The 27,747-nt window shown below is 36.6% G+C and overlaps 1 protein-coding gene across 1 annotated transcript in view; it reads right to left on the bottom strand.

Annotated features, from left to right (window-relative positions):
• TMEM131 (transmembrane protein 131) overlaps nucleotides 1-27,747 on the bottom strand; it is a 234,990-nt gene that overhangs the window by 163,691 nt on the left and 43,552 nt on the right. Inside the window, exon 2 of the mRNA XM_053890619.1 lies at nucleotides 15,030-15,091. Coding sequence (XP_053746594.1) covers nucleotides 15,030-15,091 — 62 coding nt within the window. The remainder of the gene's footprint in view (nucleotides 1-15,029; nucleotides 15,092-27,747) is intronic.

The raw sequence follows: 27,747 nt of genomic DNA, 5'->3' as shown, positions 1-27,747 counted from the left end.
TCTGCCAATCGCCATCTTCTGACTGAAGTTTAATCCATTTGCATTTAAGCTAATTATCGATAAGGAAGAATTTGTCGTTTTGCTTTGTTTTCTTTATGTCTTACATTTTTGGTTTCTCAGTTTCTCCATTACTGCCTTCTTTTGTGTTTCATTCATTTGGTAGTGTACCATTTTGATTCCTTCCTCATTTCCTTTGCTCTGTATTTTTTAGTTATTTTCTTCATTGTTACCATAGAGATTATAATTATCTTAAATATTTAACAAACTAGTTCAAATTAATACCAACTTACCTTCAATAGTACACTTACTTCTGTCATTTTGATATTTATTTTCTATATGCCTTATAGCTTTTTTTGGCCATTTCATTCTTTACTTTCATTTTTTGTGTTTAGCTGATTTTTGTATGTGTTTAGCTGACTTTTGTAACAAAATGTTCAAATTCCTTTTGTGTATTTTCTTTTTTTTTTTTGAAAATCTTTTTTTTAGTTTACTTTTTTTGAGAAAGCAAGCGTGAACAGAGGAGGGACAGAGAAAGATATAATTCCAAGCAGGCTCCATGCTGTCAGTGCAGAGCCCAATGCAGGGCTCAATCTCACAATCCATGAGATCATGACCTGAGCTGAAGTCAAGAGTCAGATGCTCAGCCGACTGAGCTACCCAGGCACCCCATTTCTGTGTATTTTCTAGTTATTTTCTTCATGGTTTTCAAGGGGATTTAATCTTAGAGTTATAACACTCTAACTTGAATTTATATCAAATGAACTTCAACAATATACAGAAACTGTACTTCTTTATGGACCTATCCCTATACCTTTCAGTTACTGATGTCACAAAATTTCATCTTTATATATTGTGTGTCCAAAACCACAGACTAATAATTCTTTAAATACATTAGTCTTTAACCTATGTAGAAAACAAACTGTGAAATTACAAACCAAAGTTACAATAATCCTAGCTTTTAGACTATTAATTGTCATTTTAAAAAATGCATTAGTTTCTTAAATCACATGAAAAACAAAAAAAGGAGTTTCAAACCATTCTTATAACCAGCTTTTATAATTGCCCCTGTATTTACTTTTACTGTGATCTTTGTTTCTTCATATGGCTTTGAGTTGTTGCCTAGTGTCCTTTCATTTTAAACTCACAGGACTCCCTTTAGCATCTCTTACAAGGCAGGTCTAACAGTAGTAAACTTCCTCAGCTTTTGTTTATCTGGGAATGTCTTAATTTCTTTTTCACTTTTAAAGAACAGTCTGGCCTGATACAGGATTCTTGGTTAGTAGTTTTTATTTGTTTTAGTATTGTGAATGTATCAGCTCACTGTCTTCTGGCCTCCAAAGTTTGTAATGAGAAATCTGTTAATAATCTTACTGCTTTTGCTTTCAAGAGTCTTTCAAAAGTTTTATTGTAACATGTCTCAGAGTGGGTCTCTTTAAGTTCATTTTACTTAGAGTCCGCTGAGCTTCCTTGATGCTTATATTCATGTCTTTCATTAAATTTGTGACATTTTCAGTCATTATTTCTTTTAATACTCTGTCTCTTTCCTTCTGGCACTCCCACAATGCATATGCAGGCCTGCTTGATGGTGCCCTACAGGTCTCTTAGTCTATGTTTACTTTTCTCTAATCATTTACTTTTCTTCAGATTCGGAATTTCAATGTTCTATCTTCAAGTTCACTGATTCTTTCTTCTGTCTGCTCAAATCTACCTTTGAACTTCTTTGCCGGAATTTTCATTCCAGCTATTGTACTTTGAGATCTAGATTTTCTTTTTTGTCTTCTTCCCCACCCCAGCTTCACTGAAGAGTAACTGGAAAATTAAAACTATATAAGTGTACAATGTGATGTTTTCATAAACATACACATTGTGAAATGATCACCACAAACGAGCTAGTTAACATATCCATCACTTCAGTTACCTTTTTGGGGAGTAAAAGCTGTTAAGATCTCTTAGCAAATTTCAAGTATACAATACAGTATTACCAACTGTACTCACCCTGCTGTACATTAAACTTTGAAAAGTTATTCATCTTGTATAACTGACATGTTGTACCCTTTGACCAACCATTGTATCCCCATTTCCCACAACCTGTAGGCTCTGGCAACATCATTCTACTCTACTTCTATGAATTTGACATTTTCAGATTTCACATATAAGTGAGATTGTGCAGTATTTGTCTTTCACGTAACATAATGTCCTCCAGATTAATCCATGTTTTTGCAAATAGCAGTATTTCTTTCTTTTTTAGGGCTGAATAATATTCCTAAGGGCTTTTTTCCCTGTATCTTGGCTATTGAGAATAATATTTCTCCTTTCTGATATTTCTCCCTTCGGGTCTGTTAACACTTGCTTTATATATTTAGAGACCCTCATGTTGAGTGCCTATATATATTTATAGTTGTTACATCCTCATAATGAATTGGCCCTTTTATCATTATATAATCACCTTCTTTGTCTCTTATGACAGTTTCTGACTTAAAGTGTACTTTTTTGTCTAATGTAATAGCCGCTCCCACTTTTTCTAGTTACTGTTTGCGTGGAATATCTATTCCCAAGCCTTTCAACATATGTGTGTTCATAAAGCTAAAGGGAGACTCCTATAGGCAGCATATAGTTGGATATTGGTTATTTTATTTTATTTATTCAGCCACTCTATATGTCTTTTGATTGGTGAATTTAATCCATTCAATTTTAAATTTTTTAAATATTTTATTTATTTCTGAGAGTGAGAGAGAGAGTGTGTGAGAGGGGGAGAGGCAGAGAAGAGAAGGAGACACAGAATCTGGAGCAGGCTTCAGGCTCCGAGCTGCCAGCACAGAGCCCGACGTGGGGCTCTAACTCCCAAACTGTGAGATCATGACCTGAGCCAAAGTCAGACACTTAACCAACTAAGCCACCCAGGCTCCCCTAATCCATTTACATTTAAAGTAATTATTAGTAAGTGGGGACTTACTGCTGCCATTCTGTTAATTATTTTTCTGTCGATTTGTAGTGCCTTTGTTCCCTTTTCCTCTCTTGACACTCTTCCTTTGTAATCTGATGATTTTTCTTTTGTAGTGATATGCGTTGATATCTATTTTGTGTATCTGCTACACAAAGTTTTTCATTTCTGTCCACCATGAGACTTGCATAAAACACCTTTTATAACATTTTATTTTAAGCTAATAACAACTGAGCTTCAATCACATATGAAAGCTATACTTCTACCCCTTCCCCACACTTTATGTAATTGATGTCACAATTTACATCATTTATATTATTCATCCATTAACAAATTATTACAGTTATAGTTATTTTTCATACTTTTATATTTTATTTATGTTACAGTTGAAAGCTTATACTTTCATGTTTTCATGTTGCTAACTGCTGTCTTTTCATGTTAGCTTGAATAGCTCCCTTTAGCATTTTTTTGTGAGGCAGGTCTAGTGGTGATGAACTTCAACTTTTGTCTGGGAAAATGTTTATTTCTCCATTTCTGAAGGGCAGCTTTGCTGGGTATAGTATTCTTCTCAGTATTCTTTCAGTACTTTGAATTTATCATCACATTGTCTCCTGGCCTGAAAGATTTCTGCTGAGAAATCAGTTGACTGTCTAATCAGCGCTCCTTTGTGACAAGTCGCTTTTCTCTTGTTGCTTTCACAACTCTCTTTGACAATTTGAGATAATGTGTTTCAGTGTAGATCTCTTTAAAATTAATCCATCTGGAATCCTGGGGTCTTTATGAATCTGGATGCCCATTTCCCTCCCAAGATTTGGTAACTTTTTAGTCATTTCTTTAAATAGGCTTTCTAGCCACCTTCCCCCTCCTTCCTGATCTGGAACTCCTGCTACACATAAATAAAATATATAATCTATTGGTTCACTTGATGGAGTCCCATAATTCCTCTAGGCTTTCTTCACTCTTTTTTCATTCTTTCTTTTTTCTCCTCTTCCTAGATAATTCCAAATAACTCATCTTCATGTTTGCTCATTCTTTCTTCTGCTTGAAAAAAATCTGCTTTTGAACCCCTCGAATAAATTTTTCAGTTCAGTTATTGTACTCTTCAACTCCAGTGTTTTTGGGTCTTTTTATTTGTTTCTATCTGTTGAGTCTCATTTTGTTCATGTATCATTTTCCTAATTTTGTTTAGTTGTTTACCTGTGTTCTCTTGTAAATGAGCTTTTTTAAGTTAAATTGATTATTTTGAACTCACTGCCAGGATTTCCACAGAATTCTATTTCTTTCAGGTTGGTTAATGGAGATTTGTTTTCCTTCTCTGTGTTTGTTTTCTTCATTCTTCATGATTCTTGTAGGTTTGCTTGTTGTCTGCACATTTGAAGAAGCAACTTCTTCTTCCAGTTCTAAACACAGTCAGCAGTGCTAAACACAAAGCAAGATACAGACTGACCCCTCAGGAAGTGCAACATAACGCTGGGAACAAGACCTTTACTTTTTACCCTTCCTTGTGAAGGAAGAACCTCATTTCTATGCATATTCCCAGGCTCACAGACCAGTGCTGGCTATAAGGGCATACCTTTTGCCTTCCCTTGTTCTTAGCTGCCCAAGGGCACTGGGTACTTGTTATGAGGTAACATAGAAATCTGTTCCACTGAGTGAAGGTCCACTGAAATGCCAGGGATAAGGGTCTTTTAGCTCCCTTCCATTTACTGTGGAGAAAAAAAATCAAACTTGTGTCTATTCACAATTTCATAGAGCAGTGATGGCTGCAGGCATGTGCCCTCCTCTTTCATTCATTCCTAGATGTCCTAGGGAATCAGGCTCTATAGTTCATTTAGCACTTAGCATAGGTGAGAGAAAAACTGGCCCCACTGAGGATGCCCTGTGAAGCTGGGAGGCTAGGAGCATACTCCAATCTCACTTCTCTACTGTGAAAGAAGTCACTGGCTTAGGTGATCTTGGTATTGAGTTTGGTGGAAGAACTAATGTAGGTAAAGTGATATTACTCTTCTAAGTATATATCTGGATGCTCTCAGTTTGTGCTCCTCTGGGTGCTTAAACTTCTTAGGTGAATTCTGAATTTCTCTCAAGGTATTTTGATACCAATATTATTGTTATGTCTGTGTTTCTATGGATGAATGAGAGTAGGGCTTACTACTCCCCCATCTTGATGATGTCACTCTTTTTAAGTTTTCTATCTTTTCACAGATATTTCCATTTTGTTCATACATCACTTTCTTGACTTCCTCCACACATTTTCCTTTAGGTCTTTGAGTATCTTTAAGAAAATTGTTAAAAAGTCTTTGTCTAGTATATCTGCCATCAAGTCTGCTTGAGACAATTTCTGTCATTTTTCCCCACGAATGGGCCATACTTTCACATTTCTTTGTATACATTGTTATTTTTTCTGTTGAAAACTGGACATGTGAACCTAATGTGGTAACTGTGGACATCAGACTCTCCTCTTTCCTAGGGTTTGTTTGTTTTTGTTTTGTTTGTATTGTTTTTGATTTTTTAATTATAGTAGGCTCTATCTAGGCCAAAATTTAAGGTCTTTCCCTGAACATTTGTGGTAATTTTATCATTTCCCCATATATGCAATTGCTTTGAATGTCCTACTCATTAATGTCTGGCTCCCAAAAGGGGAAAAAGAGAAAAATAAATGGAGGGAAAAGGTTGTTAGCCCTTTAAGTCTTCTGGGTTACTTCAGGCAGAGAACTTTAATAATGGATGGAGTTGCAACAACAATGGCTACCTCCTTTATCTACACCTTTGAGATCAGGGGTAATGATCAGGGCATGAATCTCCAAGTTCCTTTTTTGCCCACCATGGCTCCTGCACTCTGTGTACAAGCTATTCAATGAATGTGTGCAGAGCTGCCTGCCACAGGGCTGGAGGGTGGGAGTAGGTAGTTGCTTCTGTGCTAAGAGCTAAAATGGACTGAAATTTACTTCAATTTACCCCCAAGCCTTCCTCTGAAAGTTGCAAGCCTTCAAAAGACATTAGACATATTCTACCAGTGCCACTGTTGTCTACGTGGGGAGATGGAATCCTGCTACTTCATACTCTATCATCTTCCCAGAGTCCTCTGTCTAGCTCCAGTTTTGGTAAATGTAAGTTTTATTCCCATTCCTTGTATACAGTCTATGGTTGCTCTCATAGTACAATAACAGAACTTGAGTACTTGGGACACAGACCATTTCACACACAAACCCTAAAGTATTTAATACATGGCCCTTTACATAAAGTGTGCCAACTTCCAGCTTAGAAGAGCAACAGAAGTAATGTTATAACACTTTATTTCCAGAACCATTAAATGCCTACATATGAAAATCTGTGACCTAAAAATCTAAAACAACCAACCTGACATGACATGTCTTCTGATGAAAAACAAAAACTACAGTATCACTGGTGGACTGTAATAGAATCCTGACACTAATCACTTTGAGTTAGCTTTAGAATCTACAGGCTAAAGGATACAGTCCCTAACAAGACAGTCTTTACTTCATACACCAACCACAAGCTAGGGAGTTGAGGCCATGTGTACTTCTAACCAACTGACTACAGATCTGGGAGGTTTCCATGATTCCTCCCCGTCAAGCTTAGAACTCAGAACTATACTTAAACTAGTTTTCTTCTAAAGAAACATACAGGGTGAAGTCTTGGAGGGCCCCAAACACAGAAATTCTGTGCCTTCTCTCTATGCAATCAGGGTATGTCACTTTCCTGGCACACAGATGTGCTTACTAACAAGGAAGGTCTATACAGCTTCAGTGTCCAGAGTTTTTATTGGAGTTTCATTACAAAGATATGGTTTATTAAATCACTGGCCACCTATGTGACTGAACTCAATTTCTAGCCCCCTCTCATTCTTGGAGGCAGATGGGATGACTCAAAGTCCAAACCCTCTAACCACATAATTAGTTTTTCTAGTGACCAACCCCATCTTCAGTCATCGTGGTAGGCATTAACTCAGGTGTGATCCAAGGGCTCATGAATAACAAAGACACTCTTACTTCTAAGGATATTCCAATATTTAAAGTCTCCCTATAGACAGAGACCATTCATATTCTTCATTACACAAAAACTACTTCAAATATTCTTGCCAAGGGAAAAAAATTTAATCTAAACCTGATCAAGACTCTATATTTAGCTAAAAGTTTATAGAAAATCCGTAAGACAGAGGTATGTTAAATTATACCAAGAAGATGATATTAGCTCAGCCTGGTTGTAGGAAGTCCTATAGACAAATGATTCAGTATCTTCAACAACAACAAAAAATTGGCATAGGGAGATGGCTTAAAAGAGACTTACGAGACATATCAACCAAACGCAATATACAGACCTTGTTTGGATCTTGATTTAAATAACTAAAGTATGAAAAAGAATTTTTGAAATGGTAGAAGAAAAGGGATACAGACCAACCAGGTATTACATGATATTAGATGTTCTGGCTATCTAATGGTGTATAATAAAACACTCCGAAGTTTAACAGCTTAAAACAGCATTTTATTATTATCCTTCACATTCTTCTGGGCTGACTAGACTCAGTTGGTTAGGTCTCACTTGATGTTACTCAAATGGCTGCCATCAGATGCAAGTTGTGGCTGATTCATCTGAAGGTTTAAATGTGCTGCTCATCCACAGTGGCAGGAAAGGGATGATGGCTGGTAGGTGGGCACTCAACTGGGACCACTGACTGTAGGACTATATGGGGGCTCCCCATGTGGCTTAGGATTTTCACATCATGGCAACTGGGTCCCAAAAGAAATGTCCCAATTTCTAGAGGTCCAAGAGACCCAGGTAAAAGCTGCCAAGTTTCTGATGATCTAGTATTAGTAGTACCAGAATGCTGTCATGCTGTATTCATCAGGATACTATTATTATCATTGCTATACACAATATACATGCATTTAGTTATCCACATATTTTTATTTTTAATGCTCTTTATCCTTTGCATTTCTAAGCTTCTGAGGTAATTTACCTTCAAGCTGAAGAATATCCTCTATTATTTCCTTTGGTGCAAATCTTCTGGTGACAAATTCTCTATGTTCTTGTCTGTTTGAAAATGCCTGTGTTTCTTTACACACGAAGAACATTTTCACTGGGTATAGAATTCTAGTTCAATTTTTTTCATTAATTTAATTTTTTTTTTTTTTTTTTTTTTTTTTTTTTTTTTTGCCTCCAATTGTTTCAGTTTATAATTCAGCTGTCAGGCTAATTCTAGCTTCTTTGAAGGTCTTCTTTTTTTCTCTGGTTGGTTTTAGAATGTATCTCTTTGCCTTTGATAGTCAGTTGTTTTACTGTATACTGCTCAGATCTCCGTAAAAGGAAGAACTTGCCATCCAAGCTATGAAAAATGCTGCTAGCTATCAGCCTGTGACTGCAGTACCTGACTGTAGTGACTAAGGTAAGGCCAAGTTCTTTTTGAGCAACTCCCAGCCAATGAATAGGCCCAGCAGGTATAGTAGGGCCTGGCTATCTCTGGATATGCTTCCAAAAAGCAGCCGTTACTCCACAATTCCCCAGTGATTTGCCAAGATATCGCAACCCTGTCTGAGGTTCTCCCTGCCCAATCATGTTTCCTTCCCCTTATGTTTCAAAGGCATTAGCCCTCAATAAATCTCTTGCACTCCTAACTCTGTCTTAGGATCTTGCTAAGAACCCCAACTGACACATATGATAAAGGATATCTGGGGGTGGGGGTGGAGAAAAACTATAGTAAACAACATTCTTAACAGTGAAATGCTGAAGGTTTATCTGAGATGAGTTATGGGTCAAAGATGCCTACTAAATACCACTTATATTCAACATCATGCTGGTTGTAGCCAGTAAAGTAATGCAAGAAAAAAAAAAGAATTTAAAACTAAAAGGATTGGAAAGTTAGAAATAAAATGTTATTATTAACCTCAGATTGTGATAGTTTATGGACCTAGTTCAGAGCATCTAGAGATAAGTTAATAGCATCAATAAGCAATTTAGCTAGTTTGCAGAGTAAAAGTCAAAATATAAAAAACATTTGTATTTCTACATTTTATGTTGAGCCATACGAATTACCACTTTTAGAGATGAGAACAGGCAAGAGAGCCCAGAAATTGATTCATGCATACATGCCTACTTGACTTATGAATAAAGTGTCACTGAAGAATACTGGGGAAAAAATATTGGGGAACAGTTAATAAAGGGTGGTGGGACAAGTGAATATCTATATGAGAAATAAAACCTTGACCTCACACCAAAAACAAAAATCAATTCCAGTTAGAATTAGTGCTATAATTGTGAAAGGCAAAACAATAAATTTCTATATTCTAGACAATAATACAGGAGAATAATTTTTTAAACCTTTTTTTTTTTTTAATGTTTATTTAGTTTTGAGAGAAAGAGGAGAGAGGCAGAGAGGCAGACTGAGGATCTGAAGCGAGCTCTGCGCTGAAAGCAGAGAGCCCCACACAGGCCTCGAACTCATGAACCATGAGATCATGACCTGAGCTGAAGTCTGACACTTAGCTGACTGAGCCACCCAGGGGCACCCAGGAGAACATTTTTATGACCGTGGATAAGAAAGTATTTCTTGAACGGTACACAAAAAATATCAACTGTAATGTGTAAGACTGAGAGCTTAAACTACAATAAAATTAAAATTAATTAAAACTAAGAACTTCTGTTCATCAAAGTCACCATTATGTGTGGAAGGGACGATCACAAGTAGGAAAAGATATTCCTTATACATATAATCACAATTGTATCCAGAATTTATAAAGAACTAAAAAACAAGAAGGAAAAAGATATGCAACCCAACAGTTAAATAGGGCAAAAGATTTAACTTAGATTTCACAAAAGTTGATATCCAAATGGTGAAATAAACACGAAAAGTTGCTCCACCTTATTAGGAATTAGGGATTGTAAACTATCACCACAAAAAGATACCATTACCCACTCTACAGAATAATTTTTTAAAAAAACATTATGAAGTATTGTAGAGGAATTCCTGATGATGGGACTGTACACTAGAACAAGCACTTTGGAAAACCACATGGTATTATGTTTTAAAATAGAAGATTAATACCCTATGTCCCAGCAGTTGCACTTAACTCCACCAGAAACGCGTATGTATGTTCACCAAGAGACAGCATTTACTTATAAGAGCCAAAACTGGAAACAAGTGAAATGTCAATCAACAGCAGAAATTATATATATACATACATATATACATATATATATGTATGTATATATATATGCATATATACATACACACACATATACATATTGGGGCATATCCACATAATGCAATACTATTCAGTGATGAAAATGGATAACTATGGCCACATTCAACAGCACAGAGAATCTTAGAAACATAACACAAGAAAAAGCAGCTGGAAAAAAAAAAAATACAAACTGTATGAAGTTCAAAAAACAGATGAAACCATAGTGTTTAGAGACACATGCTCAGATGGTAAGACTTCTAGGGAAAGAAATTACCATAAACTTCAGGACTATGGGCAACTTTGGGGATAGTGACTGGGAGAGAGCCTCAGAGGGAACTCAGGAGAGTGTTTAGTTTTTAACTAGGGTGGTAGTTGTTTATAGGTGTTGGCTTTGAGGAAAAAAAGCCCACATTTTATGCATGTATGTATGAACTATATCTCACAATAAACACTTTAATTAAAGAAAAAGAAATAATCAAATTCTTGGACATCTTTTACACTCCTTGGAAGACGACTCTAATTAAGTGGTTAGAAGATTACCTACACTTGGCCACCTCTAGAATGAACACGATTTATCTTCTAGACGGCAAAGCTTCCAGTGGCTTCATCTCCTTTTAGTTACAGAAACTAAACAAAGTCATCTAGGAGCTAAAGTTTTCCCCACTAACCTCTGTAACAATAACCTCTTTAACTCCTGTTAAGTTTTACTATAGCTATCTTTAAAAATTAGTATCTTTTAAATGTAAGTTCATCCAAGAACAAGTATATGCTCATTTATTCAATTGGTGTTTTCGTGTGTTGCAAATAACTGTCTAGTTAAGGAAGATCTCCATAGTGTTTTCCAAACCAACCTAACACAGAATAGGAGGCAAACTTTCCACAATCTCTCCCTCAACTGTCCTCTGAGAAGATTGGGAAAAGAGTTATTTCTGTAATATGAACAAAAGATCCTTTGGCTGACTAACCATAGTCCTGCAACTGACATACTGGGGCACAACAAGAAGTGGAACCCATTACCTATTGTGTGTATATAAAAAGATCTCTTAGACCTGCACTGTCTTCTAATCACAGCATTTAGGAATTTATCTTTCCCCTAAGGCAACCTTGTTACTTTTCAGGAAGTAGAGCAATGGAAAGTATAAAGCCTAAGAGCTTTGGAATCAAACTTGCTTCTTATTCTTCTTGTACTCCTTATTAGTACTGAAATTTTGGGCCAATTAATGAACTAGCTGAGACTCCAGCAAGTACTTAAAAAATACTAATTCTAGCCACCTCTGCCTTAGGCACCTGAAAGCCAGGTAGTGAGTTGAGATAATAGATGCCTAGATGTTATGAGAAAAACCAATGAGCGCACAATGAACAGTCAGAAAAGAGTATTTCTGTTTCTTGACCAAAGTGAGATAACAAAATTATGTGGTACTATAGTTATGAGCTTGCTTGCTTGCTTCATTTATTTGTTTATTTGTTACTATTTTTTAATGTTTATTTATTTTTGAGAGAGAGAAAAACACAGAGTACAGGCAGGGGAGGAGCAGAGAGAGAGGGAGACACAGAATCCAAAGCAGGCTCCAGTCCCTGAGCTGTCAGCATGGAGCCTGACATGGGGCTTGAATTCACGAACCGTGAGATCATAACCTAAACCGAAGTTGGAGCTTACATGACTGGAGCCACCCAGGCACCCCATATAGTTATGAGCTTTAGAAAGCAAAACTCTGCATGTGTTTTCAACTTGAACGTTAGAAAGCTTGCCTCCCAACATCTTAAAAATCTGTTTACTGTTCTGGTAGAATAGTAAAATAAATAAATTAAAAAGCTAGGCTTTTCCTTGGGCTTCATCTTTGTTTGTAAGAAAGTTAGATTAGGAAACAGATTAAGGCTTTTAAAAATATCTTTTGTTATTCAATCTATCAAAGGAACAGGTCAGGAAAAGCCAACCATTCTGATCAGTTAGGATTGGAATGATCATTAGAAATACCTGGCATGCACACCCTATGGTGATGAGTCTTCTGTTGAGAAGTGTCTATGTTCCCCTCAGGCACGGTTTCATCCTTGTATATTCTATATACCAAATCTTAGTAGCCTTGCCAAACAGGAATGGCAATGGCCAAAGCACCAATGATAGAAAATGTGGGCTTTTCTGTGATTACTGTGATTTCTAATCGTAAGATAGTATTAGTAGTGGTAATCCAGGGAACGCACTAGAAGAACTGCACATGCATGGTGCTGTGTTAAGAGCTCTGAAAGCAGACAGGCCGAGTACTTACTGGATGTTGGATTTCTGCTCTCATAATTGAATACTGAGCAAATTATTTAATTTCTATAAGCCTCATTTCCCTTATCTTTAAAAAACAAGGAAGGCAAATACAAAATCTGTAGCAAATTTTTATGAGTTTTGGCAATTTTTATGGTCTTATCATCAATTAATTTTCAGGGCTTAAAAAGTTACTAAGAGCCAAGCCACATGAATGTAACATAAAATGTATGATCTGAGAAGGAATGCTCTCAGGCAAAATTCTCATTTTAAATAATGCAAAACAAGGCTGTTGCTTTGACTCTCTCTCTACATTAGTTTTAATTGGAAAAAACGTGATATATATTCTGTCATAAGACTGCTACACATACATATCTGTTCCAATCATACCATAAGAAACAAGAAATGGTTGAACCTACTGGCAAATTATCATCAGAAAGAGTGACAACATGAATTTTCATGTCAACATGAAAACTGTTGTTCCTAGGAAACATTCTTCAACATTAAAATGAACTATTTACTTGTATCTATTCAAAAAGGTCTATACTCTGCTACTTGGGGATAAACAATACACTATATATATAGCATCTTTGTATCAGACATTCTGCAGTAATCTTTGTGAGGTTTTATTGTGGCTGAGGTAACCAACTGGTACCATCTGCCTTCAATCCTGTTCCAGTCTAAAATTACCTTTGCCATAGAACTCTCAGGTCTCAACTCAGGTCTCTACCAAGCTCTTGTCCAAGCATTTCAGCAGACCCAAAGAGGATGAGGAAATCACATCCCAGGCCACAAGTTACTCCATAGCCAAGTCCATTTAGATAGGGACTGACAACCTCTCCCAACAAAAATATAAATCAAACTCCAGAATTTTCAAAATGAATTACTACTTGCAACCTAGGTGGGTGTCTATTTCCTAAAGGATATGGATCCTTCTTTAATCAATAAAGAAAAATGAATTTTCAAAAAATTCAGTCCTGATTTGCCTGTTATCTAGATCCCACAAACCACCTAAAGGGAGATATTTAAAACCGTCATTCCTATTGGTTCTCCAAGTTCTCACCTTGTAACAGATTAAATAACCAGATAACAAGACCGAGCTCATTTTCTAGTAAGGTGGCTCTACAAAATTTGAGATTATATATCTTTAGTTTTTATTCAGTTTTTCAATGTAAAAAGCTGTACAAAGACTTTTTTGTAAGTACCATGCAGCCACTGCCTGCTGTGTTTCTCAACATCAGTTATGTAAAGGTATGAATGATATATTTATTTAAAAATTTGGAAGCAAGGAAAAAGTTAACATTCAGAACACTTACTTGCTTTATTTTCAGAGAAAAGGAACATTATAACCCATCACTTTTTTTCTTGCTCTCTTTGTTTGGCTTATTGTCTGAAATCTAAATTTATGATAAAATGTAAACAGAAATCTTATTTCAGGTCTCTAGCACAATTATTTTTTATATATTGCCTTAATGTAACGTTTAGTTTCCTGACATTATTATAAGCTACAGGGAATATTTTTTCAGAGCTAAGTCATGTATTTAGTTATAATTAAGTAAATAAATACATCATAGGCAGCACCATATAGGAAAGAGACAAACAATCACCTGGAGTGAGGAGATGAGAATTCTAACACCAGCCCCATTACCATAAAGTCATGGGATCTTCAGCACCTTTCTTAAATTAAACCTTGGAAAAACCGTACGTCATGCTACCAAATAGATGGTACTTGAAAACAGATGTTATAATTACAAAAGTGGTAAGTACTATAAGACAAGTACCAAATATAATAAAAGTTTGGAAGAAGGAAGAAAACACCTCAGTCATAAAAATCAGAGGGGTAGTTAAGTTGCTTTCACTCTCCCTCTTTCAGCTGTGAAATTCTAGAACTGGTTTTTAGCTAGGAAGACTAAAATGGGCTTCATGGGATATCTATGCTAGGTCTGAAAGGAAGGACATCAGATTATACTTTCTAATTTTAGGTATAACATGTTTAAAGATGTGGCTTAGACTGGCAACTAGAAAAGTGATATAGATGTACATCTACAGAACTTACACTCTAGAGAAGTCCTCTTCCAGGTAAATATTTTGAGGTCTGACACCCATACTTATAGCACTAACCACCAATTCCATTGCTCCTGATCTGACTCTCCCAACCTAACCTTCCAACATTCCCCAGAAATATCTAATTTAAAAGGTAATTCATATAGCTAAGGAGGCTTTTATTATTAATAATGACTCTATTGACCTATCTGCATATAAAGCTCATAAAACATATTTCAAAGAAATCAGTTACACTTTTTTTTTTATTTTTTTATTTTTATTTTAAAAAAATGTGTTTTTTTTTAACGTTTATTTATTTTTGAGACAGAGAGAGGCAGAGCATGAACAGGGGAGGGGCAGATAGAGAGGGAGACACAGAATCCGAAACAGGCTCCAGGCTCTGAGCTGTCAGCCCAGAGCCCGACGCGGGGCTCGAACTCACGGACTGTGAGATCATGACCTGAGCCGAAGTCGGACGCTTAACCGACCGAGCCACCCAGGCGCCCCAGTTACACTTTTTAAAGGTAAATAACAATCGGATATTATTCAAGGTTTGACACTGAGATAATTTTTCAACTTAAAATAAAATTACCTGTAGTAGTCCTCCATCATCAAAACGTAGTACTTCTATTATGCTCTCCGACTGAATAAATGCTGTGAAGGAAACAAAACATACTATCACTTTACAGGAACATAAATTTCATTTAAATATCTTTTACCTTAAAGTTAATAAATACAATTACACATTAAAAAAAATGTACTGCTTGAGGGTGATGGTTAAAGAGGAAAATGCAATACTTCAGGATTTTAGCAACTATGAAATGCTTTAAAAATAAAACAATACAACCCAATTAGAAAGCAGTTTTTAACAACCTATAGGCAGTGTAAGCCACTTGCAAAATATCTATTCCTGCTATACTCCCAGAAAGCACAAAACAGTCAAATTCAACTAGATGCAACTGGTTATTTTCACAGACAGATTAACCAAAAATATCACAAGCACATGGAAAAGATCATTAGAGGATTCTACTTCCCTCAAGAAAGATAAGCTGACGTTCTGTATCATCTGCTCTTTTATAGCAATGACAAGACCTGGCATCATCAGTCAAGAGAGACTTGGAGAGAAAATGGGCATGGAAAATGGCAAGAGGAGATTATTCTGTTCCAAGAAACTGAGTATAGTACAAAGACACGATATTTAGAAAGCTGAACTTTCACCATATAATCTGGTGATTGTGCTCACAGGTATTTATGCAAATGATTTGAAAATGTACGCCCACATGAAAATCTGCAAGGAATTCTGTATAGCAGCTCTATTCATAATCACCCAAAACTGGACATAATCAAGATGATGTCCTTCAATAGATGAGTAGATAGACAAACTGTAGTACATCCTACAAGAGAATATTATTCAGTAACAAAAAATAAAATAAAAAGCCACACACTGTATGATTCCAAGGATATGACATTCTGGAAAAGGTTATACTATAGAGATGGCAAAAAGACCAATGGTTGCTAGAGGTTTGGGGAGAGGAAGGAAGATGTGAATAAGTGAAGCAAAGGAAATTTTTCAGAGCAGTGAATCGGTTCTATATGACACTGGAACAGTGGATTCACAGCACTACACGTTCATCAAAACAGAACTTTAGAGTGAATCTAATGTATGCAATTAAAAAAATCATTTTGGAGATCAGGGGATCCCACGATGAAATGCAGAATATGACAAAACCATTTAACTCTATTACAAATGTATGAAACCGCCTCATTGAAGGAGGGGTAGAGTGGAAGGAGGAGCTGACATAAGTAATGTGAAAGTGAGGGAATCTCTAAGACTAATGGTGAAAGAAATTGTATATAAGCATTATATTCTAGTTGATAAAGTTACTTCTCATGGGAGCTTAGGTTAAGTATTCTGATGCCACTATACATGGAATACGGGAATTGAACAATTAAATACATGGATGGTGAAAGTCTGGCTTGTCACTACTGGAGTAAGAGTTTATACAAAAGTGAGGAAAAGAAGCTGTAATATTCCATGTGGTAATAAACTGAGCTGACAACATCAGTATGAACTCACGTTTAGTTTAATATAGATACAGAGAGTTACATATAGAAATATTTATAAATATGTATACATGCGGAGGTTACAGATATATACACACATATATTTTCCTGCTCTGCCAGTTGAGAGGGCCTAGAAGTAATAACACACAAGTAGCATAGTGTAGACCTAGCATCCAGATCTTGGGTTCTAATACCATTCTCTAGTAAAAGGAACAAAGGCTTCTTAGAGAAATGACTCAATCTAAGGACCAGGACAAGATATGACAAGATATATACAACATGAAATTGGAGCATCTCATGGTGCCAGAAAGTGAGAAAGTGCTAACCATCAAAATAACAAAAAAATAATATACTGATGAGAATTTGTCAAAGGAGTGAAAGAGTTAAGACAAAGAGTTCCGATATGACCAAAGCTGGAACAACTTAAGCAATAAAACAGTGTTAGATTATAACCCAAAGTATAAAACAAATATCCATGAGTCCATACTGACATAAATAAATAAGCTGGGAGAAGAGACAAAACTGCCAGGCAGATTTCTTTTTATAATTTTTTTTGTAATGTTTATTTATTTTTGAGAGAGAAAGAGAGAGAGAGGGACAGAGCATGAGCAGGGGAGGGGCAGAGAGAGAGGGAGACACAGAGTCCAAAGCAGGCTCCAGGCTCCAAGCTGTCAGCACAGAGCCCAACGCAGGGCTCAAACTCACGAACCGCGAGATTATGACCTGAGCCAAAGTTGGACATTCAACTGAGCCATCCAGGATGGTTTCTGAACAATTTATGTATCTAGAAGATGGAGCGTAACTCCTCACCCTTTAATAAATGTGGGAAACTTTTTAACAAAAGTGTTTCCTTCCAAAGAAAACAGTTTGAAAAGGAGGGAAAAAAGAGTAATTTTACAGTGGAGGAAACTGACAAATGTTACCTCGTCAGATGATCAAATTCAACATCTCCAATGAAGTCATGTTGACAGTATGTACCTTTCATATGACATAATAAAAATGGTACTTTAGGGGTGCCTGAGTGGCTCAGTTGGTTGAGTGTCCAACTCGTGATTTTGGCTTAGGTCATAATCCTATCCTAGGGTCAGGGATCGAATCCCATGTCTGGCTCCACACTCAGTGTAGAGCCTGCTTAAGATTCTCTCCCCTCCCCCCACCCCCCACTCTCTGTCCCTCTCACACACACTCTCTCTCTTCTCTCTCCCTCTGCCCCATTCAGACACACACTCTCTTTCTCTCAAATAAAAAACGTAAATAAATAAAAGTAAGGGGCACCTGGATGGCTCAGTCAGTTAAGCATCCAACTCCCAATTTCAGCTCAGGTCATGATCTCATGGTTCCTGAGATGGAGCCCCATGTCGGGCTCTGTGCTGACAGTGAGGAGGAGCTTGCGTGGGATTCTCTGCCTCTCTCTGGCCCTCCCCCATGCACACATGCACAAGCATGCTCATTCTCTCAAAATAAATAAACATTTAAAAAAACACAAATAAAAATAATTTTTTAAAATGGTACTTTATGGTCTTCCTCCCAAAATCACATAACCCAATCTCATTATAAGAAAAACATCAGACAAATCCCAAACAAGAGACATTCTACAAAATACATGACGAGTACTCCTGAAAACTGCCAAGGTCACTGAAAACAAGGAAAGTCTAAAGGATTGTAACACACCAGTGTGGCCTAAGCAGACATGACTACTAAATATGATACAGTATCTTGAATGGGATCCTAGAAAAAAAAAAGGAAATGAGGTAAAAACTAAGGAAATATGAATAAAATATGGGCTTTAGTTAATAACCATGTATTAATATTGGTTCATTATTTGTAAAAAAAAAACAACAAAAAACAAAACCAAAAAGTACCATATTGATGTAAGGTAGCAATAGACAAAAGGGTAAGGGGGATAGGAACCCTGTGCTATCTTTAAAATTTTTACATAAATCTAAAAATATTTTAAAGTAAAAAGTTTATGTTTGGGGGCACCTGACTGGCTCAGTTGGAAGAGCACGTGCTACTCCTGACCTTGGGGTCATGAGTTCGAGCCCCATATAGGATGTAGAAATTACTAAAAAAATAAATACACTTTGAAAAATAAAATAAAAAGTTTATTCTTTAAAAACATGAAGTAATGATATTTCATTTGGCTTAATACAACATTCACTGACTCGTCTTTGTTGGTCTTTGGGTATTCATCAGGGAAGCAGCTTACTGTTTCATCCCATGTACTGGGGAGCATTTCCGGTATGACTAAAGCTAAAAGCCAAGCAGCAAGGTGAGATACAAGCCAATTAGGTTACATTACCTAACTGGATGGTATTTCCTGCCTGCTGAGCATCACTTTTCCCTTGTTCTAGTAATCACATCCCGATCTTATTTTGGGAAAGTCCTGTCCTCCATTTCTTGTGCTTCTCTTCAACCATAGTGCCAACCTGCTCCACTGCTCATTCCCCATCACTTTTCAGTACATAGAGAACACTCCAAATACTGAGTGCATGAGTAAAATCCCACCTTTTTGCCCAGATGTAAGTATTGCATTTGCATTCGCTGATGCAAATGATCTCCTTCCGGCTGTTATCTAGTCCTAGCTTATAGTTAGTTTCAGATTCATACTGTGAATTTTGTAAAAGGCTCTGCCTAGCTCACCCACCCCATTTCTAACCCTTCCTCCACCTTTTAACATAAACTGAAATTTCAGATGCTCAGAAAATATCTTTTTGTTATACTCCCGTTTAAGAGAGATTTATTGATCTCAGGGCACAATGAACTAACAAGGATTAACTGAATAGCCATATGCTTACAATGGAAGAGACAAAGAGTAGGAGCTCCTAGTTTGAAGCTTTCCAGTTAATCAGCAGAGGAAACCAGTAAGAAAGTAGCCACATTTAGGCAATTTGAACAAGGGAAACCTGAGTAAGGTAACAGGGTCCAGAGTGACCCTCAACCCCCTAGTTTAATACAAACAGGCCCATTAGGCAACCCACCTCAAAATGTCCCTAAGACTTAGCTGACCAATGGATTACTTACACCAGGGCATAGGCACCAAAAAAGGTAAATTCCGTAAGCTCCCATACCTCCTCACCTCCCCTCTTTAACTACAGCCCCCTACCAGGGCTTCCTGGCCAGCAGACTGCTTTGCTGTCCTACCTACTGCTTCCTTGTGATGTACTCAATAACCTTCTATCTCCTTTGTTCTGCCTCGGGTGAATTCCTTTACCACCTCCACGACCAGCTTCCACCCATTAGGGCTGCCCCATATTCAGGGGCCCCCATCTGATCAGGAGAGACATCACAGAAGGTACTAGAAACATGATATATTTGGAAGCTACTAGTTATGATATGATGACTACCGCCTAACTTCCCATCATCAAGCTAGATCAGACCTTTAGCTAATATGAGGAGAACTTCACTAAATAAAGATAAAGGCAGGAACATAATTTGGCTGTATTGCATTTTTAATTAGGAGCTTTAAAAAAAAAAAACATGAATTACCTTGGTCAAAAACAATATCAGTAGCTGTCTTATAAAGCCCTGAAATTAAAATACTGTGTTATATGTCATCAATTTTCCTTAAAAGATGTGGAAATGAATAGCATTCAACTCAGGCATGAAATAAATTAAGATATTTCACTTTAGGGGCACGTGGGTGGCTCAGTTGGTTGAGCGTCTGACTTCGGCTCAGGTAATGATCTCCCAGTTTGTGAGTTTGAGCCCTGCGTCCGGCTCTGTGCTGACAGCTCAGAGCCTGGACCCTGCTTCAGTTTCTGAGTCTCCCTCTCTTTCTGCCCCTCCCCTGCTTGCTCTCTCTCACTCTCAAACATAAGAAAAAAAAAAAGATATTTCACTTTAAATGACCAGTTATAATAACTTCAAATTACATGCCTAGAAAAACACAACTGACACTAGAGAAATACTTAACCATTTAACGTGTTAACAACGTTAGGCTATAAAATATAAAAAGTAACCAAAGCAAGTCAAGTTCTCCCATCTCCAGATTCAAAACCAGAACTTACAAGCTACTTCCACTCCAAGAACTTTTCCCCCTAATTTTTATTTAAAAACATTTTTTAATGTTTATTTTTGAGAGAGACAGAGTCGAGCAAGGGAGGGGCAGAGAGAGAAGGAGACACAGAATCTGAAGCAGGCTCCAGGCTCTGAGCTGTCAGCATAGAGCCTGATGCAGGGCTTGAACGCAGGAACCGTGAGATCATGACCTGAGCTGAAGTTGGACACTTAACTGACTGAGCCACCCAGGTGCCCTGCTAAATTTATACTTTAAATGAATCCCAAACTGTCCCAATGCTCCCCAGTACAAACAGCAATCCAATGTAACAGAAATGAGAATAACATCTAATAATTATCATCACTATATTATTAAACTTCAAACTAATCCCATGACCTAGACATTATAGGTTCCATTTTAAGATAAGCAGGCAGTGAGGTTAGGCTTGAGGTCACTCAGCAAGAAAAGTGGCTAGAGACAGACTATAAATTCCACCAAAAGGACCCCAGAATCTATGCTTCTAAACCCATTACTATTTACTTTTAAAATACATTTGACATTTGACATTAAAATAAATTTGACTGATAGCACCTTGAAGCAAACTAATTTCTATAATTAGGCATATATTTCTAATAAAAAGTGAGGAAAGAAGGATATATAAACAAAAGGAATTTAGATCTCAGCTTTTATGATTCTGCAGGCATTCACTCTGTGTAGCTGGGCTCCATAAGATGTCCTTTAAGGTCCCACATCCCCAGGAGGTCTGAGAGGAACAAACACATTACCATACACTGTAAAAATCGCCATGAAAGTGAGTCTTTAATCACTCACTTTCAAAACAGAAGTTCAGAAATTGAGTTTTACTTCCCTATTTCATTTAGTAATGAATGACAAAAGAAAAACACCTTCCCTTTAAGTCAAATCTTTACTATTCTTTTTTTTTTTGTTTAGCTAGAGATTTCTTTTCCTGAATATTGCAACTGCCTGTTTTCACACATCTTCTAAAATAATTCATGAAAACAATGAATGTAAATAAGCAGAAGAAATATGTCATACGTGTATGGGTGTGTGTGTGTGTGTGTGTGTGAGGCATTGGGATGGTAGCCTGTCACCATTGATTCTCTACTTTCTAGCCTTCATGGTCTCCTCACTCACAAAGTTAGGAGAGTGGACTAGTTAAATAAGCGACCTTTTTAATCACCAGGAAGCAAAAGGCCACACAAGCGGGACTTGGAAGGGCCCCCAAAGCCTATGTCCTATTCCTGATAGGAATATTCCTGGTAGGAATATTCTTCTCATGGCTAGTCTCTTCTCCTCCTTCAAGTCTCAGCCTAAATGCCAACCCTCAGACAGGCTTTCCATGACTGCCCAGACAGCTCTCTGTTATCCTCTATCCTCTACCCTATTCTAACTCTTACCACAATCTGTAACTAGTTTGTGGTTTGCCTGTCATCTAGCACAAAGTCTGAAAAATGGCAAATTAAAAAATGGGTTAAAATCATGGCATTATTACTTCAGAATTCACCACTGTTAATGATATTAATAACTCTTTAAAGTTAGATTTGCTCAGTATTTTACTTCAACAAATGCTCACTAACAAAAATTTTGAACACTCTGGACTGAACATCTGTAAAGATATTTTATTACTGAAACCTTATTTTCCCCTCATTAATTTTCTTATCTGAAAGGCGTAATATACACCTAAGTTATCTTTTTCTCACATTAAAGTGCAAAGGATAGAGCACCTGGGTGGCTCAGTCAGTTGAGCGTCTGACTTCAGCCCAGGTAATGATCCTGAGGTTCACGAGTTCAAGCCCCGTGCTGGGCTCGGGCTGACAGCTCAGATCCTGGAACCTGTTTCAGATTCTGTGTCTTCGCCTCTCTCTGCCCTACCCAGCTTGTGCTCTTTCTCTCTCTCAAAAAAAATAAAAACATTAAAAAAAATAAATAAAAGTGCAAAAGAATTCAGATATGCCAAATTCTAATTTTACCAAGACCATTCAATATTACCAGCTCCCTAAAAAAGGCTGTGTTCATGTTGTTTACTAAAAGTCAAAATACAGGTTTATGCAACTCAAATGTGCCAGATACACATCATACACCTAAAATGGTGAGGCACATATATTTCCAAAATAAATTTTATGATAAAATACCATAATTAATTTTCATTTTATCCTGAAGTGCTTAATTTACTTAAAAAATCAGTAACCTTAAGCTTTCAAATGAATGTCTGAGAAGCACCAACTACTCTGAACAAGCAACAGAGCATCACTAATAAATACACTTAAGTACATCTTCCTATGCTCCCCCTTCCCAGCACAGGCAGGGATTAGGGGGAGCACCAGAGCAGACCAAAATACCAACGTAAAGGCTGTGAAAATTAAGCTGTTACTGGAACCACAGCTCACAAAAGAATCTCCATAATAACCTAAACAGGCTGACTGCCTGCTAAATTAAAAATGTAAATAATACCCAAGTCTCCAAACATAACAGAAACAACCCAAGTGTCCATCAACAGATGAATGTGCCAATAAAACATGGTTATAAACACAATAGAATATTATTCAGTCATAAAAAGGAATGAAGTTCTTCTTTTTTTTTTTTTTAAATGTTTACTTATTTTTGAGAGAGAGAGACAGAGTATGAATGGGGGAGGGGCAGAGAGGGAAACACAGAATCCAAAGCAGGCTCCAGGCTCTGACCTGTCAGCACAGAGCCCGACATGGGGCTTGAACTCATGGGACCGTGAGATCGTGACCTGAGCTGAGGTCAGACGCTTAACCAACTTAGCCACCCAGGCGACCCTAGGAATGAAGTTCTGATACATGCTACAGCATGATGGACCTTGAAAACATTATGCTCAGTGAAATAATTAAGACACAAAAGGACTAATATTGTGATTCCACTTACATGAAATATTTAATATAGGCAAATTTATTGAGACAGGAAGTATGTTAGAGGTACCAGTGGCTGAAGTAAGGTGGAATGTGGGTTATTGCTAAATGGTTACTGAGTCTCTGTCTGAAATTATGAAAACATTTTGGAATAGATAATGGTGGAATAGATAATGGTGGCACAATAGTAAAATGCAATTAATGCTATTCTATTGTATACTTATGAATAGCTTAATACTGAATTTTGTGTTACATATGTTACTAATTTTTCTCCAAAAAACTCATCCAAACAGTATTAAAAAAACAAGAAACAAAAAAAACTATAACACTATGTCTCATTAACTTGGACCAAAAAAAAGTGCAACAAAATACTAACAAATTGAATCCAGCAATGTATAAAAATTACACATCATGACCAATGAGATTTATTGAAGTTGTGCAAGACTGGCTTAAAATTTAAAAAACAACCAATGTAACTTACCATTATCAACAGCCTAAAGAAGAAAAATTACTTGACTGTATCAACTGAAACAGAAAAAGTACCTGACAAAATCCAACACGCACTGTGACAAAAAAGCTCAACTCTCAATGAGACAGAAGAGTAGAACTACCTCAACCTCTAGGTAATATCTTACTTAATAGTTAAAGAGTGAGATTGGCAACATGTCAGGGATGTAGCTTTTGCTATTCTTAACACAGTACTAGAAGTTCCAATCACTACAACTAAGCAAGAAAAAGAAACAAAAACATATACATTGGAAAAGAAGTAACACTGTCCCTATCTGCAGGTTACATAATTATCTACATAAAAATCCCAAAGACTCAAAAACAAATAAAAAAACCTCCTAGATCTAGATCGTTAGTTGCCAAATTACATATTACTTTAAATGTCCCATTTTCAACAGTAAGTTGAAAGACATGCACGTGTATGCTCCTGAGGAAAAGGAGTATTCAATAAAAAGTGTTGCTGAGAAAAGTCAGGTGTTAGAATTACTGAACACACACTTTAAGGTAGCTGTATTAAGAATGTTCAAAGAATTAAAGGAAACCATAGCTAAAGAACTAAAGAAAAGTATGAAAATGATGTCTCACAAAGTAGAGAATATTAATAAAGAGATAGAATTTATAAGAAGAACCAAATAAAAGTACAGTAATTGAAATTACCCAGTTTTTTAAAATATTTTTTAAAAAGTTTATTTATTTTTGAGAGACAGAGAGACAAAGCATGAGCGGGAGAGGGGCAGAGAGAGGGAGACAGAATCTGGGGGCTCCAGGCTCTGAGCTGTCAGCACACAGCCTGACACGGGGCTCGAACTCACAAACCGTGAGATCATGACCTGAGCTGAAGTCAGATGCTTAACTGACTGCCACCCAGGAGCCCCCGAATTCCCTAGTTTTTAATGAAATATTATAAGCAATGTAACAACAACAAAAAAGACAAAATATGGCCCATACACAGGGCAAAAATGCACTGAATAGATACTGTTCCCAAGGAAGTCCAAACACAGGACTTACTATACAAAAATGTTACATAACTTACTGTAAATAAATTAGAAGTAAAGGAAACCATATGCAAAACAAAACAAAAGCCTAAGAGAAGTATGAGAATGTTGTCTCACCAAATAGACAGTATCAATAAATCGGGGCACCTGGGTGGCTCAGTCAGTTAAGTGTCCAACTTCAGCTCAGGTCATGATCTCACAGTTCGTGGGTTCAAGCCCCACATCCGGCTCTGTGCTGACAGCTCAGAGCCTGGAGCCTGCTTCAGATTCTGTGTCTCCTTGTCTCTCTGCCCTTCACACACTTGCACTCTGTCTCTGTCGCTTTCTCTCAAAAATAAACAATAAAAAAGAAAAAGAAAAAAGAAAATACCACTAAAAAGAAATCAGGAAAAGGAAATAGAAATCTGGGCATGAAAAGTCCAATAACTGAAATTTAAAAACTATTACAGGGACTCAACTGCATATTTCAACAAGTGGAGGAAAAAAATTCGGCAAACTCAAAAATAGATCAATTAAAATTATCTGCTCTGAGAAACAGAAAGAATGAAGAGAATGAAGAGGGGTGCCTAGCTGGCTGTCAATAGAGCATGCAACTCTTGTCTCAAGGTTGTGAGTTTGAGCCCCAACTGGGTGTAGAGATTACTTTAAAAATTAAAAAAAAAAAAAAAAAAAAAAAAAAGAAAAAGAAAAATGAACAAAGTCTCAGTAACCTAAGAGACACCATCAAAATACCAACATACATACAACTGGCATCCCAGAAGAGGAGAGAACAAAGAGGGTAGGAAGAATATTTGAAGAATACATAGTATTAATCTGAACCAGAATGTTATAAATTATGACGTCAGTCCCCATGGCAATCACTAAAAACACTATAGACTTTTAAGGCAAGAATGACAAAAATTATTACTAGAGAAAAGACACATTTCATAACGATAAAGGGATCAATCAAGAAGTTGTAGTAAACATAAATGTATATGCACCTAACAAGACAGCTCTACAATACATGAAACAAAAACTGATTGAAATGAAAGAAGAAATAAATTCAAAATAATCCTTGGAGAATTCAATATCCACTTTCAAAAATGGGTAGAAATCCTAGGCAAAAGACCAACATGGAAATGAGGAAAGCTGAACAACACTAGAAGCCAACTAGACCTAAAAGACATCAATAGAACACTCCATCCAACAACAGAATACACACTCTCAAATGCACATGGAACTTTCTCCACAACAGACCATATATTAGGCAAAACAAGTTATAACTTTAAAGGCATCGAAGTCATACAAAGTGTCTTATCGAAGCATACTGGAATAAAATTAGAAATCAATAACAGAGTAATTTGAAAAACTCAAAATGTATGTGGAAATCAAAAAACAATCCTATGGGAGCACCTGGGTGGCTCAGTCAGTTGAGTGTCCAACTCTTGATTTCAGTTCAGGTCATGATCCCAGGGTTGTAGGATCAAGACCTGTATCAGGCTCTGTGCTGAGCATGGAGTCTGCTTAAGATTCTCTCTCTTTCTCCCTCTGCCCCTCTCCTCCACTCATACTCTCACTCTCTAATATATATATATATATATGTATAATATACATATATATATATTTTTTTTTTTTAAACCAAAAACCAATCTTATGAATAATGAAGATGTGGTTGGTATGTATATGTGTGTGTGTGTGTGTGTGTGTGTGTGTATACACACACAATGGAATATTACTCAGCCATAAAAAAATGAAATCTTGCCATTTGCAACAACATGGATAGAGCCAGAGAGTGTTAATTAAGTGAAAGAAGTCAAAGACAAATACCATATGATTTCACTCATACATGGAATGTAAGAAACAAAACAAATGAACACAGGGAAAAAAGAGAGGCAGACCAAGAATCAGACTCTGAACTACAGAGAACAAACTGCTGGTTACTGAAGGAGGGAGGTGGGAGACGGAGGAAGGGGGAAATATGTGCTGCGGATTAAGGAGGCACTTATGATGAATCACTAAATTCCATACCTGAAACTAATATTGCACTGCATGTAACTAGCTAGAATTTAAATAAAAACTTGGAGGAAAAAAACAAACAAAAACAATCCTAAATAACCAATGTGTCAAATAAGACGTCAGAAGAAAAATTAGAAAATATTTTGAAATAAATGAAAACAAAGGCACAAAATACCAAAACTGATGAAATGCGGTGAAAACAGTGCTCAGAAGAAACTTTATAGCTGTATATGCCTATATTAAAATAAAACAAAGATCTCAAATTAATAGCCTAATCAGCCTTCTTCTAGAAAAAGAAGAGCAAACCAAACCCAACACAGGTAAAAAGATGGAAATAATATAAGTTAGAGTGAAAATAACTGAAACTGAGAACAGAGAAATTAATGAAACAAAAATTTGGTTCTTTGAAAACATTAACAAAATTGACAAATCTTCAGCTTAGGCTGACCAACCAAAAACTCATGAATGAAACAGGAAACATTACTGCTGACTTAACAGAAATAAAAAGAACCTACCAACCTTACAGGAAAGTGATTATAAGAGAAGAACTACGAACAACTACACACTGACAAAGTAGACAGCCAAGATGAAATCGGCAAATATCTAGAAAGACACAAACTACTGAAATTAACTCAAGACTAAATAGAAAATCTGAATGGACCTATAAGTGGTTGAGTTAGTAATCAAAAAATCTTCCCACAAAGAAAAGCCTACGGACAGATGGCTTCACTGATGAATTTACCGAATATTTAAAGAATTAACACCAATATTTCACAAACTCCTCCAAAATATAACAGGGGAGGAAACAGAGGCCTTAACACTATGATACCAAATCAGATAAAGTTATCACAAAAA

This window comes from Panthera pardus, unplaced genomic scaffold (assembly GCF_024362965.1).
Source record: "Panthera pardus isolate Hobbes unplaced genomic scaffold, ASM2436296v1 HiC_scaffold_25, whole genome shotgun sequence".
NCBI lineage: Eukaryota > Metazoa > Chordata > Mammalia > Carnivora > Felidae > Panthera > Panthera pardus.
Note: the sequence above shows the minus strand (reverse complement) of the source record. Positions and strands in the feature narration are given on the sequence as shown.